This window comes from Vigna angularis, chromosome 6 (genome assembly GCF_016808095.1).
Source record: "Vigna angularis cultivar LongXiaoDou No.4 chromosome 6, ASM1680809v1, whole genome shotgun sequence".
In the NCBI taxonomy this organism is placed as follows: domain Eukaryota; kingdom Viridiplantae; phylum Streptophyta; class Magnoliopsida; order Fabales; family Fabaceae; genus Vigna; species Vigna angularis.
The window spans coordinates 1,323,644-1,343,234 of record NC_068975.1 but is presented as its reverse complement, the minus strand read 5'-3'; the positions used below and the strand labels follow the sequence as shown (position 1 = coordinate 1,343,234).

At 35.0% G+C, this 19,591-nt stretch overlaps 1 protein-coding gene across 7 annotated transcripts; it reads left to right on the top strand.

Annotated features, from left to right (window-relative positions):
• The first annotated feature begins 326 nt into the window (after nucleotides 1-326).
• Nucleotides 327-19,563, top strand: LOC108342859 (uncharacterized). 7 transcript variants are annotated; one of them, XM_052879744.1, is made up of 19 exons: nucleotides 1,203-1,275; nucleotides 2,298-2,341; nucleotides 6,282-6,392; nucleotides 6,485-6,557; nucleotides 6,869-6,911; nucleotides 6,989-7,207; nucleotides 7,334-7,453; nucleotides 8,062-8,139; nucleotides 8,751-8,795; nucleotides 8,918-8,997; nucleotides 9,098-9,162; nucleotides 9,244-9,310; nucleotides 9,464-9,577; nucleotides 10,106-10,179; nucleotides 18,437-18,534; nucleotides 18,641-18,700; nucleotides 18,792-18,860; nucleotides 18,951-19,004; nucleotides 19,313-19,563. In XM_052879744.1, exons 5-19 carry the CDS (start codon nucleotides 6,879-6,881, stop codon nucleotides 19,379-19,381), a joined length of 1,245 nt encoding a protein of 414 aa, XP_052735704.1. In that variant the 5' UTR covers nucleotides 1,203-1,275; nucleotides 2,298-2,341; nucleotides 6,282-6,392; nucleotides 6,485-6,557; nucleotides 6,869-6,878; the 3' UTR covers nucleotides 19,382-19,563. The 7 variants fall into 7 exon arrangements, with proteins under 7 accessions (XP_017436212.1, XP_017436213.1, XP_052735706.1 ...); XM_017580723.2 differs by lacking the exons at nucleotides 6,282-6,392; nucleotides 6,485-6,557 and adding an exon at nucleotides 327-475; XM_017580727.2 differs by lacking the exon at nucleotides 6,282-6,392 and having other exon boundaries at nucleotides 1,200-1,275.
• Nucleotides 19,564-19,591: the final 28 nt, after the last annotated feature.

The window sequence follows — 19,591 nt, the reverse complement described above, 5'->3', positions numbered from 1 at the left end:
AAACACATGATACAAACTGCTATTATATTCGTCAAAACTGGCTAACACATATAAAAAAGAGGAGGTGGATAAGCAAAAATTACTCCCTACCTAATTAATTTAATGATATATATATATATATATATATATATATATATATATATATATATTTATAATTAAAGTATTTGGAGGTGCAAGAAGAAAACGTGAGTGCAGGAATAAAAACGTGGGTGAAGGAAGAAAGCCTTTTATTTATCAAAGCATGTTGGGCCTTAAGTGATTGGGTCAACTCCACACAGTCATGGCGTATTTTGATATTGTTTATTGTTGTTATTTTTATAGTAGAGGTGTTGTTCCTCTTCGCAGTGCTTAAGAGAGTGAGCAGCAAGAGAAAAAAAACAGTTATGGAGGCAGAGGAGGAGCAACGACGCCGTTTAAAGATTGAAGAGGCCCTTGAAATCCAATCCCTCAGACGCATCATTAGCGCTTACCTCAAGTATTTCTTCGTTTCTTCTCATTTTTTTTTCTTCAAACTTTTGTACTTTTCAAATCACCGTTCAACAATCTAAGCCAAAATGAAGTGTATTTTTACTTTTCTTCTTGTCAATTCATGATGTTCAGATTCTAGAGCTAGTTCAAGTGTTTCAAGAAAAAAATGAATGCTTTTAACTTTTATTTATAGTTCACTCTTTTTGGTTTTTACTTTCCTTTTTATCGTATTTTGTTTTCCAGAGAAAAAGTGTAACGATTTCGCTAGTATAAGAAACTGTTTGTTTTGATTTATGTGGCGAAGGTACTTTTTTTTTATTTAACTTTATAAATAATAGACCTGAGAGCCTGATGCAGGTATCTGGTTTCGGCTTTCTAGATGGAAATGATGATTTTTTATGTTTCACTAATTATTTCGAATATGAAAAATTTAAATTTTATCGTTGTATTATTTGATTTGTTATTTTTTCTTTCTGTTACTGCTGATGTTATTTCATCAAATTAAAGTAGCGGTTCATGTTCGAAATTCAAAAGCTCTCAGCTACAAATGTGTAAAACCACAAAAGTATTGTTGAATTCTTTTAGCTGTATGAGTAAAAATTTTTGTAGTTTATTTTTGTATGAAATTTTACAGTGATTTTACATGTCATATTTTGTTTTTATCATAAGATTATTTACAAAAAATATGTCTCTAGTAACACCGTAGTATCTTTTGTTTGTTTGTTCCAATGCAGCTATCCTGATGCTGCAGAGGAGGATGTTAGAAGATATGAAAGGTCTTACAGGAAGCTTCCACCGGCCCATAAGGTATTTTTGTCCTCTACTTTTGCTTGATATTCTGGTAGTGCTATGTCGTTAACTTGATGTTTGACTGTTCAGTTTCTGGTGCTTTGTTTCCTTTTTCTGGCATTATCAGTCTTGTTAGGAATTGCTGTGATCTGGCATAAATAGAATAGGACTAAGCTTTTAAATTCTGGTCGCAATTAAGTTGTGGTTTCCTGGAGGTCCTTGACAAAGTGGGAAATTGCAGACAAATGCACTTACAATTGTGAACATGAAGAGTCCAAAGAATTTAAACGTAATGGCCAAAATTGGGGATTTAGACCTTTTTTTTTAACCTTTAGTAAGATAAAACTTAGGGGTGGTTCTTTATGTGATTTTAGAAGTTTCGTCTCACTAATTTAAGCCAATCTTTATGAAAATCTTTGTTACTCAGATCATTGAGTGATGTGAAGCTCCAATTTTGATTGGAGAATAGTAATAAAACTAAAGCTTCTAAGGGATTACATATTTTTTTTGTCCTAGAGAATAGCAATATTTTCTTGGGATTACACTGTTATTTCTGGCTTGTGTCTTCCTAAGCTTGAGCAAGATGGGTACACTTTGGTCAATTCAGACTGTATGGATTGAGCTTTTGTCTGTCAGTCACTGTTGAAAATAATGCAGAAAAAAACAATATGACAAACACTTAATGGATCTCTTGGATTGGTTGCCACTTGGTTTTGATTCTGTCCAAATTTCAATGCTGCTTGTAATGGAATCCTGTTGTAAAGAGAAGGGTTGAAGTCCGCTTTCCTGTCATATGAAAATAGAGATAATACAGGAATTGTGTCAATGATCTATCTAAAACTGCATAATTTTATTCTGTATCCAGGATTTACAATAGGAGTTATTAACTCCTAATCTAGCTTCTAAGTTAGAGCACTAATGGACTGTACGGTGTCTAACAGTCTGATGCACACAGTTTCCACGGTTCTTTAGTTGTTTTCTTGTAATTTCTGTTCATTTTTATATCCCCTTCTGTACTGAACCGTATTTTGGGTTTATAGGCTTTGTTACCCCACTATCCTCAAAAGTTTCAAAGATTACGCAGGTATATTTAACTTCTTTTTTCATTGCTTTATAGTTTTTCTCTCTTTTATTAGTCTTGAAAAGAAAAAGTTGTCAAGAATTCTGAAGTTGATTCTGATGATGCTTTATTTGTGGACCAAGAAAAGGAATTTCTGGAATTATTTTAGTTGAGATCAAATAAGAAAAGAATGATGTGTATTTGTGGTTATAACACAACAGTAATGCTTTTCTCTATTTTCATGGTAAGAAATTAAGATGCAATTCTTTAGGTATTTTTAGCTCTATACATCATACAAAGTTATTAAATATCAACTTTTATAAAAACTGAACATTCTTAGATGGTACTTTTGTACATCTCGTATAGTTGTTCCAATTTGTAATTTAACATGTTTTTGAAAGAATTTGGAGAAGTTTATTAGAAACATAATTGAACCCTCCTTTTATGTTTCCTTTTGTTTTTACCCAATCTAATAACTTTGATGTAATCAAGGAAATATCAATATGATATATAAATAATTAATTTTGCCTTGGACTTGGTTGGATTGTAAAATCAAAGCATTTTCTTCTAGAATAACTTAATCACCATAATTAGCCAAACAAAGATGTTATAACTAACCTTATAACTAGGTTGTACTGGCTTTGTTCGATTTGTTATAGAAACTGGATTAGAAATTCTTACATAAGGAATTCTCAAATGAAAAGAAATGAGAGTTCTGCATAATTCTTTCAATTTCACAAAATGTTCTCAATACATCCATTGGCACTTCGAGGGTCTAGCAACCTCCCACAACAAAACTATTTTTGTCCTACCTTCACTCAGACCTAAAAACACACACACACACGCACACACATATATGTGTAAATATATATATGTATATGTATATGTATATATATGTATATGTATATATATGTATATGTATATATACATAACTTTCCCTCACCCCCAACTATATAACAACTTACAAATTTCTTAGCTAAGTAAATCAACTAGCTATATTTCTCTTATTTCTTCTCTCATAAACTTTCATAACAAGGGGTTGTATCCTAACAATACTCGACCCATCAAGATACACCTTGTTCTCAAGGTGGAATTGCGGAATATGTTCAATAGTAACTGAAACTTCCTCTCAACTGCTTCCAAAATCCGGTAGTTGCTTCCATTTGACTAGAATCTCTTGATGGCTGCCTTCGTTTATTCTACAATCCAACATGCATTCTGGATATAAATTCAACTCAAGATCATCCCTTAATCCTTTTGGCAAGGGTTGAGACTGGTGTTGTTAAATCGCGTGTAAGATCGTAAACTTGCATGATCTTGTGAGTTTGGATCGCCAAGTGAGTTGTCGCAGAGAGTGGATCATAAGTAATGCGAATCGAAGCAAGTTGACATGGAGGGCAGATCGTAAGCGGTGTGGATCAAAGTGAGTACTTAAGGATACTTGCTGAATTGGGGGATTGTGTGCCGCATCGATCGTTCTGGTCCTATGATCGACCAACCCATGAGAAGCCCAACGCTCTTACCTTATTCAATTAGGGTTATGTTTGCTTGCGCATGTCGCTTCGGAGTCGTTGATGCTCACTGCCGTTGCACTCACTCGTCGCTCTCGCAGTTAGCGATGCTTAGCCTCTATTTCCCTACTTTTTATTGTTCTTTCCACCTTTTTTTATTTTAAGGTTCCTTTTAGTGATGTAGTAGCCTTAGTTGTTCTGTTGGTAGCTCGAGTGGTTGCTTTGTTGACATGCACACTCATTGGTTCTTTTTATGCACAAACTTTACTACTTAAACTTATTATTGTTGGGTCTATCACCTTTATATATTGCTTTACTTTCTCATTTCTATCCAATGTGGGACTTAGACTCACACTTAGATTCCCAATAATCTCCCCTTCAAGGGTGAGTCCCTTTCACATTGGTACACTCCCCCTCCAGCGGAAGCATTCCCAACCACAACCACAACGACGAGTAGCCCTTTCCAACCGCCGTTCATCTTAACGGGACTTGCTTACCTGAATACTCTTTGTCAGGCAAACTTTCGGTATAAGGATCATTATACTCGTCTAGGCCGGTCACCAAGACAAACCATCGGCTCTGATACCACTGTTGGGTCTACTACTTTTATACATTGCTCTACTTTCTCATTTCTATCCAATGTGGGACCTAAACTCACACTTGGATTCCCAACAATTATTATAATCATAGATAATTATTATTATTATCGTTATTATTATTATTATTGTAATAGTTATTATTATTACGAGTTATTTTTATTATTTTTAATAACACACTTGTTTATGGATATCGTGACTCTTACAAGTCTGAGTTACGATTTTCCTTGTGTTACGATCTTTTATTTTCCTTCCAATCTTGTTACAATCCTCGAGTTTGACAACACTGGTTGAGACTGTTGTATGGATTATATGTGGGTAGAATAAGTTTAAGACTTCCATGGGGCTTTTTGAGGATAAAACAGTAGAAGGTAATCTATTAATCAAGTAAGTAGCAGTGAGAACAACTTACCCCCTAAATCTTTTTGGAACATTATTTTGAAAAAGAAGTGCTCTAGTTTGATCTAATAAGTGCCCAGTTTTCCTTTCTGCGATCCCATTTTGTTGGGGTGTGTTTATACATGAGGATTCATGGATTATTCCTTCCTTTTGACAAAAGGAATTTAGAGTATGATTGAAGTAATATTTGGCATTATTAGATCTAATTATTTTTATACTAACCCCAAATTGATTTTTAATAATTGAAACAAACTGTAGAAAAACAAATTTGACCTCAAATTTGTGTTTAAGAAGGAAAAGCCATGTTACCCTTGTACAATCATCTATAAAGGTTATACACCATTTAGCCCCTGAAGTACTAGGAATATTAGAGGGATCCCACAGATCCGTATGAACAAGATAAAATGGAGAATTGCTTACTTTATTGCTGATAGGAAAAGGTACACACTTGTGTTTGGCAAGCTCACACACCTCACAATGAAGATCTTCTAGATTTAAGTTTTTAAACAAGGAAGGAAATATTAACTTTATGACCCATGAAGGATGTCCCAAACGACAATGAAACAATTGGATTTTTTCTTTGTTGGCCATGGAGGATTCAGATATTAGTGAGTGACTCTCAATGGGCAGCTCAAATCTTCCATGTAGTATAGGCCATTCCATTCTCTTGCATGTCCAATTGTCCTCCCTAACTTCTTGTCTTACACTATACAAGAGTTGCTATGAAAATCTACATTACATAAGAGGTCCTTGGTAAGTTTTTGTATAGATATCAGACTTGTGGATAACTTAGGGACATGAAGAAAATTTTTTAGTATTATGTTTGGGGTTATTTGGACATCTCCTTGTCTAGCTGCAGTTATGAGGGTTCCATCAGCTGTAGAAATTTTCTTGCTGTTGGGACATGGGGAATATGTGAAGAAGTGTTTAGGGAATGGTGTTATATGGTCTGTGGCTTAAAATCCACTTCTTAACATGGTATTAGAGCCATGAGTTAGAGTCTATCTTAGCAAGATTTATGTTTGTTGGGCATATTATTTCACCTGCTATCGGGCCGCTATCGGATCGTATATTAATGTGTAGTCCCACTTATGAGATGTATATACCTCGACATTAGGGGGTGTGTTGGAAGTCTCAGATCCATTAAAGATAAGACCAATTTAGAGTATATATGTGGTTGAAAACCTCAGCTTATAAACTGGTTTGTGGGGTTGAGTTAGTCTTCAAATCCACTTTTTAAAACTAGGTATAAGATTAATCTTCCTTATTTAGAAAATATACATAGGGTAATGTATTTATATTAATGAGAATATGGGCTAAGTCCAAATACAAATGAATATGTAAAAGTGACCTAATTAACATAGGGATTATGTTTTCCTAATTAACATAAAGCACAATTTATCTAACAATCATCATAACACTGAGTTCTCCTACCTCTGGGCCAACAATGATTCAAAGGGGTCTCCCATCAAAACCAGTTGGAACCTTTGAATAACAGCATTCTTGAAACCAAACAAAGACTGGTTTGGGTTGCACATTTCCCACCAAACCAACAGATTTCTCAGCTAAGTAAATCAACTAGCTGTATTTCTCTTATTTCTTCTCATAAACTTTCATAACAGGAGGTCGTATCCTAACAATTTGTTTCTGGTTTTTCTTAGGACTGATATCTTTTTTCAATATGCATTGCTGAAGCTTAGGATTCTTTTACCATTTTAAGCTTTGATAACCCTGGTATGTTTTTTGTTGAATGTATAAGTTTTCTTAAAAACAATTACCAGTTAAATATCTTAATATAGCTCAATTGGAATAAAAATATGTTCCTGTTCAGAGGAAAATTGAAATTTTAGCTAGCACAATTCTAAATGTCGGTGATATTTGGAAATATATTTTTTTGTTCTCAATTCATGCTTTCATTGAGCTATAAAATGATTAACTGAGTATGAAATGAATGTATTAGTAATGGAAACAGATATGACTGGATATTGAATGTGACGTCTGTTGTCTAAGAAGATTTTGGTTTGTTGTGTTTCCCATTGGTGCAGGTGTATCTCAATGAATTCCCATTTCATATTTGGCATGCTTCAGGTCAGAATTTACTCTGTTGGTGGCTAATTCATTTTGTGTTTTGGACATATTTGATATTGTTAAAATGAACAATGTAGGTATTCGAACCTCCACTTGACATGAGCCAGGACATAGAATTTAGTGAAGATCCACATTGCGAATGTGCTGAAAAAGATCATTTAGTTTCTGAAGGGATTAATGCTTGCTCATGTGAGTCAGCCCCTGTTAGAATAACATGTTCTGTTTCTAATCAACATTGTTGTGGGGAAGATAGCAATCATACATGCAGACCACAAGGATTTACGCATCCAAATGAGGTTTCTGTAGCATTTGTGACTCCCTTATCGTTGTTGATTCAGTAGATAAGAATTATGACGTTTCATTGGTTCAATCATTCTCTTTTTCTTTTTCATTTAGAAATTTGACTCTGTAGATAACAACAGGAGGTGGACATTGAGAGTCGTCACCAGTCAAATACTGGGAGCCTCTCTCCGGGCTTGATAAATACTAAAGAAACTACTGAATATTGTAGTGGAAGTTCTATTACTGATTCCAATGGCAATGTAATTCCTTGTCTGTTGTAATATTCTATACTTTTTAATATTTTAGAGTCACCAAGCTGGTCATAAGTTATGCAAATTCCTTGTGATTAATTTATGTCAATGTTATAATTCTTGAAAAAAAGAAGTATTGATACGTTTTAAGAGTAATTGAATGAACCAAAAACTTCATTTTACCGCTTGTGACATCTTCCTGCACTTTATCACCAATATAATATCAATTAGTTATTTTAGTTGACACATCTCTTTTGTCATGCTTCCTTCCATTTTTCTCTCAGACATCCTTACAAAATTAAAGTGTATTCATAACAATTTAGTCGATGGCAATTCTGATGTGTTACCTAGGGAAAGTAATAAATGTCCTTCAAATCTCATTGGTACCATTCTAGATGGGCATTTGATTTGTAAAGAAAGAATTCTTTCTTAGTATCCATTTAGTGTATTGATTCTATGTCAAATTTAAACCTTATGGTAATCTTTTGATTTCTACATCTTCTCTTTTTCTAATAGAATTAGCCTTCAGTATATGCTAATGATTATGTTTTGCAGTATTAGTTTTACTCTAATACGCATCCTGATCAATAGCCATTTTTACTTCATCATTATTTCAGGTGCCAGTCCCCTCATCTCAGCAACAATGGTTGGAACCATCTTTACGATTGAATGTTCCTTTAGTTGATGTAGATAAGGTATATTTATATTCTAAGCATTATTCTTTTCTGTTGTCAGTTTAGGACAATGGAAAGGTTTGGTTCTTAATGGGTAGAGTTTTTGACCTACACAAGAAAATTAGAAATAATTTTATTGATAACAATCTCTCTAAAATCAGGACAAAATATGCTGAAATAAATAGGAATATTCCGAAGATATTTTATTCTAATCAATAAGGAGATCCTGGAGATATTTTTATTTGAATAAACTACTATTTATAATATTTTATTTTGGATGAATCAATGGTTCATAATAGATGGTGTCTGGACAACACCAGGGAATTTATGGTATTGGAGTTAGATGAAATTTAGGTCATTTTCTGGAATGAATCTGTAGTGTTGCCTGAAATGAATTCAGATCTCGGAAGTTAGCAAAGCTTTAGAAACAGACAGGTTGAGAAAGAAAATAAACTAGTACTTGACACTGGTAGCTTGCTGTAATAATTCATAAATCATTACTGCTGTTTAACGTAATTTTATGTAGTTTATTCTATGTATTTTTCAATTTTCCTTCATTGAGGGAATTCTGTGAAAGTGGGGGCTTTTATATGGTTTTGTTGCTTATATTTTTTTTTACTGCTTTACCTCAGGTACGATGTATTATAAGGAACATAGTTAGGGACTGGGCAGCAGAGGTACTGCATGTTGATTTATTGCTTTTTTTTTTATTTCTTTATAAATTTATTTTTTATTTTGGTTATCATGAAAAACTTGATTCATTATCGACTTTTATGCTTTTGAAAATGTATATTAAAAGGGTAAAAAGGAACGTGATCAGTGCTACAACCCTATTCTTGAAGAGCTTAATATGATATTTCCTAATCGCAGTAAAGAGAGGTAAAACTTAACATCTTGATACTGGCAGAAATTTCTTCTGAGTTGCAGTTTTTTGGCACAATTTGTTTTTCACTAATAAAGCCTGGAATTTCTTAAACAGTCCACCTGCATGTTTAGTTCCTGGTGCTGGGCTTGGTCGGTTGGCCCTTGAGATTTCATGTTTAGGTGCGTATGTATTACCAGGTTTACGTGGGAATTATGATTAGTATACTTATATTATAACTAATACTTTATATTTTAATGCAGGATTTATCAGTCAGGGAAATGAATTTTCATATTACATGATGATATGCTCGAGTTTTATTCTTAACCAGTATGAACAAGACTTATCTATTTCATGTTGATCTTGTTAGTGTCAGTATTTGCTGATTTGTGTTAAATTCACAAAGTGATGATTTCTGTTCTCTAATATTTGGATCTTTTCTCTTTTTGTCCTCAAATCAATTTTTCTTCATGAAATATTAAGATCCCAAACTGCTGGTGAGTGGACAATTTATCCTTGGATTCACAGCAATTGCAATTCATTATCAGACAGTGATCAACTTCGTCCTGTTTCAATACCAGATATTCATCCAGCCAGGTAATGGTAATATGAAATGATTCATGTGTCTTTGTCGAATAACTTAAACTTTTGGGATCGGTTTTTCATGATGTGGTATCATAACTTATTAGTATTGCATCTCTGGACAATATCTGATATCAGCTTAATAAGTTGGGGATCAAACCATAATAATCATATTTTAGAGAACAAAATTATTAGTTCTAGTGATCGTGTTTGACCCATGCAACTCTATTCATGTAATAGAGATAAATAAAAAAATTGTCCTCTCTTGAAGCCTAAAAGGGTCATACACGAGGGGCTGTCTTAGCTTGTTAGAGATGTAATATAGGTTCATTTGTTCTTATTCTCCAAGCATCTTAGTCTTTTGGGATAATTAGAATATAACATTGCAATTTTCTGTTGGTTGAAAGTGATAATCTTCTTCTAGGCTCAAAAAGTAATATATGGTAACATATGCGAATGTATTGTAGAAATATTAAAACATCAACATATCTTCTGGTAAGGTATATGACATCTTATAATCATAATATTCTTGAATCTTAGCAGTGCAGGAATTACTGAAGGCTTTTCCATGTGTGGAGGTGACTTCGTTGAAGTCTACAGTGATTCAAGCCAAGTTGGTAGGAGAAATTACCAACAGCCTTATATATTTTATAGTTTTTAATTATCAATATTTTATCAGCAGCTCTAAGAGAGCCAACTTAAAAATATTATGGGTGTTCTGGTTCTGTTCATATGTGTCTGTCTACCTATGCTTTGAATTATGGGTCAAATGAACAATACAGACTTTGAATTATGGAATGAGTCTGAGATTATGAGATCTAATATATATTTTGAGCTATTTCATTTCTATTACATTCTCCTTATACCTATTTGTAACAATCTAATCTTCCAAAAAAAGGAAAATAAGGAAAAAATATACTGAAAAATAAGCTAGAAGATTCTACATATATTTTCTCTAATTAGGAAGATTCTACGGATATTTTTTCTAATTAGGAAGATTAGAGAAAAAAATAAGTAGAATTGGCTCACTACACTAACTGCATAAGCAATGTCTAGTCTTGTATGTGATAGATAAATCAATTTTCCTACCAATCTCTAATATTAGGCCTTCTCTATAGGAGCACTTTCTTCACTTCCAATTCTGTGATTCTATTCTATAGGAACGGTTGAGGTTCTACAACCCAACTTTCCTGTTTCTTTGAGGAGATCAAGTACATATTTCCTTTGGGAGATGAAAATTCTGTTATTGGAGTAAGCAACCTATGTTCTAAGAAAATATTTGAGTTTTCTTAGGTTTTACATTTGAAATTAGGCTGCCAATTTTTCTTTTAACGCTAATTTTTCTGTTTCATCATCTCTTGCAATAATCATAACATCAACATAGACAAGCAATAGAGTGAGTTTACCTTTAGAAGAGTGCTTTATGAATAAAGTATGATCTCCTTGGCTTTGTTTATATCCTAAGGAAACCATTGCTTTTGTAGATCTTCCAAACCATGCTTTAGGGTATTTCTTAAGACCATACAATCCTTTCTTTAGGAGGCATACCTTGTTTCTTTCATTTTTCACTTCAAAACCTAGGGGAATTTCCATGTACACTTCGTCTTTCTAGATTTCCATGAAGAAAGGCATTCTTCACATCCAATTGGTATAAGTCCCAACCAAAATAAGTAGCCAAATTGAGAACAACTCGAACTGTATTCATCTTTGTCATAGGGGAAAACGTCTCCTTATAGTCAATCCCATAAGTTTGGGTATAGTCTTTTGTCACCAATCTAGCTTTATATCTTTCTGTTGCTCCATCTGCCTTATGTTTCACTATGAATATTCGTCTACACCCTACTGCCTTCTTGTCTCTTGGCTTATGAACAATCTCCCAAGTTGAATTTCTTTCTAAAGCATTCGTCTCTTCTTTCATGGCTTGATTCCAATGTTTAAGTTTCATGGCCTATTGGATTGAGGTAGGAATTTTTGTGGCATCAATGGTAGCAATAAAGCTTTTGTGCAGATAAGAGAGATTATTAGTGCAAACATACTTAGAAATAGGATATTTAGCACATGATCTTCTTTCCTTTCTCAATGCAATGGGTAAATCCTCAGTAATACTTACCTCCTCACTGTTATCTTTAGGGATCTGGATTAGACAAATTTTCTGGCTCGAGAGTCGAATTGAGTTGTTTTCTTCTTTCATATCTTTTGCCAAAAAATTTATCTTCTTCATGTTCTTCCTCATTATGGACTATGGTAGATTCATTGCATTATGCAAAGACTAACATGGTAATGACAAGGAGAGCTCATCCACTTCAAGTGCTTTCTCCCCCTAAGTGCTTTCTCCTCCTGAAGTGGTAGACTGACATAAAAGGATTGTTTCATGAAAGGTGACATCCATGGTGATAAACGCACAATGACTTTGAGGATGATAACATTTGTTTACTTTTTTATTAGAAGGATACCCCAATAAAGACACATTTAAGAGCTCTAGGATCTAATTTAATATGGTTAAGATGATGAGAGTGAACAAAATCAATACATCCAAAGACTCGACTAGGTAGATTTTTTATTAGGGGGAAGAAGGAACAAAAGACCATAGAGACTCTATAGAACTAATGCCATTTAAGATAACCTGTTGATGAGATATATGGCAGTTAACATAGCTTTTCCCTAGTAATTTTTGGAATAAACATTTGAAAAAGAAGAACTCTAATTACTTTAAGAGTGTTATAAATAGAGAAGATTAGGAGAAATCTCCCTTGTGTTCTTTTCATACATATAGGGTAGTTTATTTATAATGTAAGATATGGGCCAAGGCCCTTGATACAGAATGGGCTGAGCCCAATTAACATAAACACACATCTTAGCATCTAACACTCCCCCTCAAGCTGGAGCATATAAATCATATGTTCCAAGCTTGTTACAAAGATAGTCAATTCTAGGTCCTCGTAAGGACTTAGTGAATATGTCTGCCAACTGGTTACTTGAGTTAACAAACTCAGTCTTGATATCTTCGGATATGATTTTTTCCCGAATAAAATGACAATCAACTTCAATGTGCTTGGTTCTTTCATGGAAGACAGGGTTAGAGCTAATATGGAGAGCAGCTTGATTATCACATATAAGTGTCATGTGAGTGGCATCTCCAAATTTCAATTCACTTAGTAATTGTTTAAGCCACACAAGCTTGCAAGTAGCTGATGCCATAGCTCTATATTCTGCTTCTGCGCTGGACCTTGCCACAACACTTTGTTTCTTACTTTTCCAAGATATCAGGTTGCCACCAATAGAGACACAATATCCAGAAGTAGACCTCCTATCAGAAGGGGAACTGCCCAATCAGCATCTGAATAGCAAACGATTTTTGTATCGTTGTTAGGACCATATAGCAAACCTTTTCCAAGTGATCCTTTAATATACTTCAGTATGCGAACAATAGCATCCCAATAGTCTTCACATGGGGAGTTTAGGAATTGACTCACCATGCTAACTGCGAAGGAAATGTCAGGACGCGTAACAGTAAGATAGTTTAATTTTCCAACTAATTTTCTGTACCGTTCAGGATCTGAGAAAGGCTCCCCCTGATTTGGTAGGAGTTTGATGTTAGGATCCATAGGTGTCTCAACAGATTTAGAGTTCATTAACCCTGTTTCCTCCAAGATGTCTACCGCATACTTCCTCTGAGATATGACAATACCAGTTTTGGATTGTGCTACTTCAATACCCAAAAAGTACCGGAGTTTAGTTTGCCAAGATCTTTGGTTTGAAAATGATGACAAAGGTGCTGTTTCATCTGAGAGATGCCAAGATAGTCGCCTCCTGTGAGAACAATGTCATCGACATACACTATTAAGTAGATACATCCAGCACTTGAGTGGCGATAAAACACTGAATGATCCGCTTCACTACGAGACATACCAAATTGTTGAACAACACAGCTGAATTTACCAAACCAGGCCCGAGGAGACTGTTTTAGGCCATATAAGGATTTGCGAAGATGGCATACCAATCTAGATGACTCCCCCTGAGCAACAAAGCCGGGCGGTTGCTCCATATAAATTTCTTCATGCAAATCACCATTAAGGAAATCAATTTTGACATCAAGTTGGTAAAGAGGCCATTGTCGAAGAGCGGCCATGGTAATGAAGAGGCGAACATCGGTCATTTTTGCCACTGGAGAAAAGGTATCACCATAATCCAAACCAAAAATCTGTGTGTAGCCTTTGGCAACCAGTCGAGCTTTCAGATGATCAATTGTGCCATCAGGGCCAACCTTGATAGCATACACCCACCTGCAACCAACAATAGACTTTCTAGATGGTAATTGGACAAGCTCCCAAGTTCCACTTTTCTGTAAAGCACTTAATTCATCCAGCATGGCTTGACGCCAACTAGGATGAGTTAAGGCATCACCCACAGACTTGGGAATTGACACAGAAGAAATGGATGAGAGACATGTGTAAAAAGATGGAGATAATCTATGGTAACTAAGAACAATATAATGGGGGGAAGGGTTACGGGTAGAGCGTATACCTTTATGGAGGGCAATGGACAGGTCAGACTCATTTGTTGGAGCCGGAGGAGACATAGGAGACGGCACTGGAAGTGAGTCATGAGAGAGACGATTGCGACGACTATAAACTTGAAGGGGTGGTGGTGAAGGACGATCCTGTGGTGAATGAAAGTCTAAAGAAGGAGGAGGCAAAATGGATGGAGCATCACGAGGAGGATCACAAAAAATAGGAATATCAACAATAGCAGGTGGAGGTACAAAACTAGAAGATAGATGTGAAAAGTAAAGAAAAGATTCATCAAAAGTGACATCAGAGATAAAATGACGATTGAGGGAAGGGGAAAAACACTTATAGCCCTTTTCTGACCGTGGAAATCCTAAGAAGACACATTTGTGAGATCTAGGAGACAACTTATCAAGACCAGAACTAAAATCATGAACAAAACATGTAGACCCAAAAACTCTAAGAGGTAATGGATGTAGAGGGTCTTGAGGAAATAAGATAGAATGAGGGATTTTGTTATCTAGGACTGAAGATGGCATGCGGTTTATAAGATAACATGCATTGAGAACTGCATCACCCCAAAAACGCGAAGGTACTTGACCATGAATTAGAAGTGTACGAGTTGTTTCAATAAGGTGTCTATTCTTGCGCTTAGCCACCCCATTTTGTTGAGGAGTATAAGCACATGAGGTCTGGTGAAGAATGCCATGAGAAGCCATAAAATGTTTAAACGGTTGAGAAAGGTATTCACGGCCATTATCACTGTGTAAAGTTCGAATAGAAACCCCAAACTGTGTTTTTATTTCATTGAAAAATGATTGGAAAATAGGAAACAACTCAGAACGATTCTTCATTAAAAACAACCAAGTACATATGGAATAGTCATCAATAAAGGTAACAAAATACTGAAAACCTAAAGTGGACTTAACACGACTAGGTCCCCAATTATCAAAATGAACCAATGAAAAGGGGGACGGCGCTCGTTGTGACACTACGAGGAAAGGAACTACGAGTATGCTTTCCTAACGACAAGACTCACATGACAAACATGATAATTTCGACAACCTCGGAACAAGTTGCTGTAGTTTGGCAAGATTAGGATGACCTAACTGAGCATGAAGAAGGGATGGTGACTCCATGATTACGCCAACATGTGGAGAAGGGTGGAGATGATATAGGCCATGAGACTCACATCCTGTGCCAATCATGTGTTTTGAACTCCGGTCCTGCAACCAAATAGAATCTTTGGTAAATGAAATAACACAATTAAGGGTATGAGTTAGACGACTTATGGACAATAAGTTGAAGAGAGACCTAGGGACATAAAGTACATTATCAATGGATATAGACGGAAAAATATTAACAGTACCAACACCATGAGATGAGACTCTAGACCCATCCCCCATTGTCACCGAGGGTAAATTATCCGGACATGACAAGGAAGAAAACAAAGATTTGTTACCAGTGATATGATCGGTGGCGCCTGAGTCAAGGACCCAAGGTCCGTGGGAGTGAGAGTGAGTAAGACCAACAAAAGGTGTACCTGTACGTGCAACCGATGCAGATGTAGTGGAACTAAAGTGCTGGCGATCCTCATACCATCTGAGAAATTCGTGAAAGATTGCAGGGTTTTCTACAGTATTAGATGAAGTAGGATGGTCTGCAGACGATGATCGGGGAGGTGGATCAGAATTAGTCATTGGTACAGGTCGAGGAGGACCTCCATGAAGTGCATAACATTTATCAATTTTGTGGCCTAACTTGCCACAGTGGTCACATTTTGGACGTGCTTTACCTGGCTTGCGAGACCGACTTCGATCATCACGTTGGACAGCCATAACTGAGGAATCATCAGTATGAGAAGGTGTCTCAGTGACTGGTTTGCTCGGTATACGCAAGAGAGCAAAACAAGTAGAAGTAAAGTTGGGTATGGCAAGAGAACCCAAAATCTGATCACGGACATGAGAGAAATCATCAGAGAGTCCGTATAATGCCAACAACATGAAGAACTTTGATCGTTGTTCCAGTTCTTCAGCAGGAGTGGAAGCAGGAGGTAATAGCTCATTAATAAAGATTTGGAAAACTTTTGATTTATTTTTCATAAGATATATTCATGTGACACAAGTACAATCGTCAATAAAAGTAACAAACCATTTGGTTCCGAAAATAAATTCTAAGACAGGTCCCCAAACGTCAAAGTGAATTAAATTAAATGGAGAAGTACTCTTTTTATTACTAATAGGATAAGACACACCATGATGTTTTGATAACTAACAAATATCACAATTAAAAGACTCAACAAACTTCTTGGTAAACAAATGGGGAAATAAGGACTTGATAAGATTGAATGAAGGATTCCCAAGCCTTTTACGATGTAGTCATATTTGGGAATTTGCCCACGTCTCATGTAACTTGTTGACTCATGATTTTTATTTTGCTTTGGTCATCAGATTCGAACAGATACAACCCACTCTGCTCCTTAGCAGTTATGATCGTCTTTCTTGTGGCAAGGTCTTGGAAAACATAATAAGTTGAGAAAAATGTTACTGAAAAATTTAAATCCTTTGAGTTATTGCACAAAGATAAGACTATTGGCTAATTGTGGAACATGTAAAGCATCCTTTACTATAATAGATGATTCCAAAATAATATTCCTAGAGCTGCATATAGGTATATACCCTGACCATTCATAGTTGTAATAAGTTGTTTTCTATTTCTTTTACCTTATGAGTTGAAGGACACACGAGAAAGTGTCATATGATCAGTTGCTCCTGAATCAAGAATCCAAATACCTTGAGACACATGACCAACAATATTCAGAAAAATCTTACCTTTCATGGACAGAGTACATGATCCAGAGGGCTTACTCATTGATTCAACCATTGTTTTCAAGTGCTCAAGTTCCTCCTTATAAACTTTCATATCAAGATCTGGTGGTGGTGAAGTACTAGATTCATTGGTGGCTTCCTGTTCTGAGGTAGTATGATTTACCCATCTTTGAGTAGACCCTTTGATGTTTCCCATGCGCTCGAGAACATTATTTCTTCCATGGAGTTTGAAGCATGTTTCCTTGGTATGTCCAGATCTTCTACAATATGAACAATAGTCTCCATGATTACCTTTTTCAAACAACTTTCCTTTGGCATTTGTTTTCTTGTGAACTTCCTTTCTGATTGTCATGGCAGAGCCTATGTTCAAGATCCCCCATCAAGCATGACAGCTCTCCGAGTTTTTTCTCCTATTACCATAAAAAATATGTCTTATAGGGATGTTGATGTTTCTCTTCCTAAGATTTGTACCCTGATTGGGTCATACTCATGATTCAGTCCATGGAAAGATTCTTCCTCTTTCCATGGATTAAGCATGTGTGGGAGCATTTGTTTTACTTATCTTTATTGTTGGTACTGATCTAATTCAATCAAAAGTTCATTCAGTATTCTGTGATATCTGATACAGAAAAGGAGCCCTGTTTTGAATTAAATATCCTGCCTTCAATGTCATAGCATGTAGCAAAATCCTTTTTTTAATGAAAAAGTATTTTGTAAATCATCCCATATCTCTTTGGTAGAAGAATGAAACATATAGTTTTGACTTATCTCAGGAATTATGGAATGCCACATCCAAGTCACAATTAGTGAATCTTCATTGTCCCAACTTGGAAAACCTCCTCCATTTATGTGTTCTAATCTTGAATGTATTGGCTCCATTGTAAGAAATTCTTAACATCCAACCGATAGGCACCCACCACATTTGGAAGATCATTAGGACCCAAAAGAATAATTGTTACCTTAGACATCCCTTGGAACGCAATCAGGTGTCTCCGGTGAACCCTATCCGAGACAACAATGATGTGTGGGCTACATCGGGAAAAAGGAGTAGAACTCAAAACTCATATCTACTTAAATCTGGGCCAAATGAGATGTCACTAACCCATGGAACAGACTCAGGAAGCTTTGACAACCCTTTTCTATGACGGCGGCAACGAGTGGATCTCATTGGAGCTAGGCACGTGGGCTACACGTGCCGACGACTATGGTGGCGTCTTTCCTGGAGCGATTTCCTTACACCTATTTGTAACAATTTAATCTTCCAAAAAAGGAAAATAAGGTAACAATATACTAAAAAATAACTAGAAGATGATTCAGATGTTTTCTCTAGAAAGATTCCTCTAATTACAACATTACTGCTGTATAGTTTTATAATCAATTGTTGCTGTCTGTAGATATTATTAAAAAAGTTAATTGATCTTGCACAAACTGTGCTCAACATTATAATTCTTACTTTACCATGAATATTTAAATAATGTGGTGTATAACATGTTATCCCTAGTATAATAATTTCTAACCACTTAAAATGACCAATGCAGGTGCATGGGATGCAGTTGTGACGTGTTTCTTTATTGATACCGCTCATAACATTGTTGAGTATATTGAAATAATTTCAAAAATTTTGAAAGATGGGGGAGTGAGTTCCTGAATCAAAATCACAAAATAGATAATGATTTATCTGTTGCCATTTATTTCATCTTTGTTCTTCATATTCAGATGATATTGATATCATATCATAACAGGTTTGGATAAACTTGGGACCTCTACTATATCACTTTGCAGATGTGTATGGACAGGAAGATGTATAATTCATTTTTTTTTTTACTTATTATTAGTATTATTAGTATAGCATTTCATGCTTGTTGCTAATTTTTATCTGAAACTTGTCTGTAGGAGATGTCCATTGAATTGAGTTTGGAAGATGTTAAGAGTGTCGCAGTAAGTTATGGATTTGAATTTGAGGTAAGTTTTTTTTGTTGGATAATACCCTCTAGTTATGCAAGGTTTGAATTATCTAAATCATATTTGCATTACCTGTTGTGTTGGTTGTAGAAAGAAAGCACAATTGAGACAACTTACACCACAAATCCTAGATCAATGATGCAAGTAAGCTTCTAACTCTGCATAAACTCTCATCTCCTTTTGCATCTATGTTCTTAAATTCCTAGCATGTCATAACTTCTTAGTTCCAAAATTTCAAACTGCCTAAATCTGAGTTGGGAATAACTTTTAACATATGAATTCAATGTTTAAGTGTGCAGAGACAGTTTCTGATGTGAATGGATCTTGAAAACTCATTAATTTTAATATATATATATATATATATATATATAATATAATATAATATAAATTTTGATTCTATAAAAATATTTTATTCATTAATTTGATCTTAATAAGTAATATTTTCTTTGCAGAATCGCTATTTTGCTGCATTTTGGACGATGAGAAAAAAATCTGGTATAGAGAAATTGCATGTGCTCTGAAAATGGAGGATGTAACTATGATTATCCTTTCTTTTATTTGATGAGGCTTTATAATTTTCTTGAATGCATCAAACTCTGATGATTTATTTTTTTGTTTGTTAAAAATATGATGAATGTTTTTCATAACTATGCATATCAATTATTGAATACTGAATACAATTTATGCGTGGTTTAACATTAAATATCCATCACATAATAATATACCGTATT

What these genes read in the sequence shown, in the direction of transcription:
- LOC108342859 (XM_017580723.2), top strand. Translation starts at nt 384, where the DNA reads ATGGAGGCAGAGGAGGAGCAACGACGCCGTTTAAAGATTGAAGAGGCC. An exon ending in GATTTACGCATCCAAATGAG is followed by an intron (nt 7,208 to 7,333) that starts GTTTCTGTAGCA and finishes AGATAACAACAG; the next exon opens with GAGGTGGACATTGAGAGTCG. An exon ending in CAGTGATTCAAGCCAAGTTG is followed by an intron (nt 10,180 to 18,436) that starts GTAGGAGAAATT and finishes TGACCAATGCAG; the next exon opens with GTGCATGGGATGCAGTTGTG.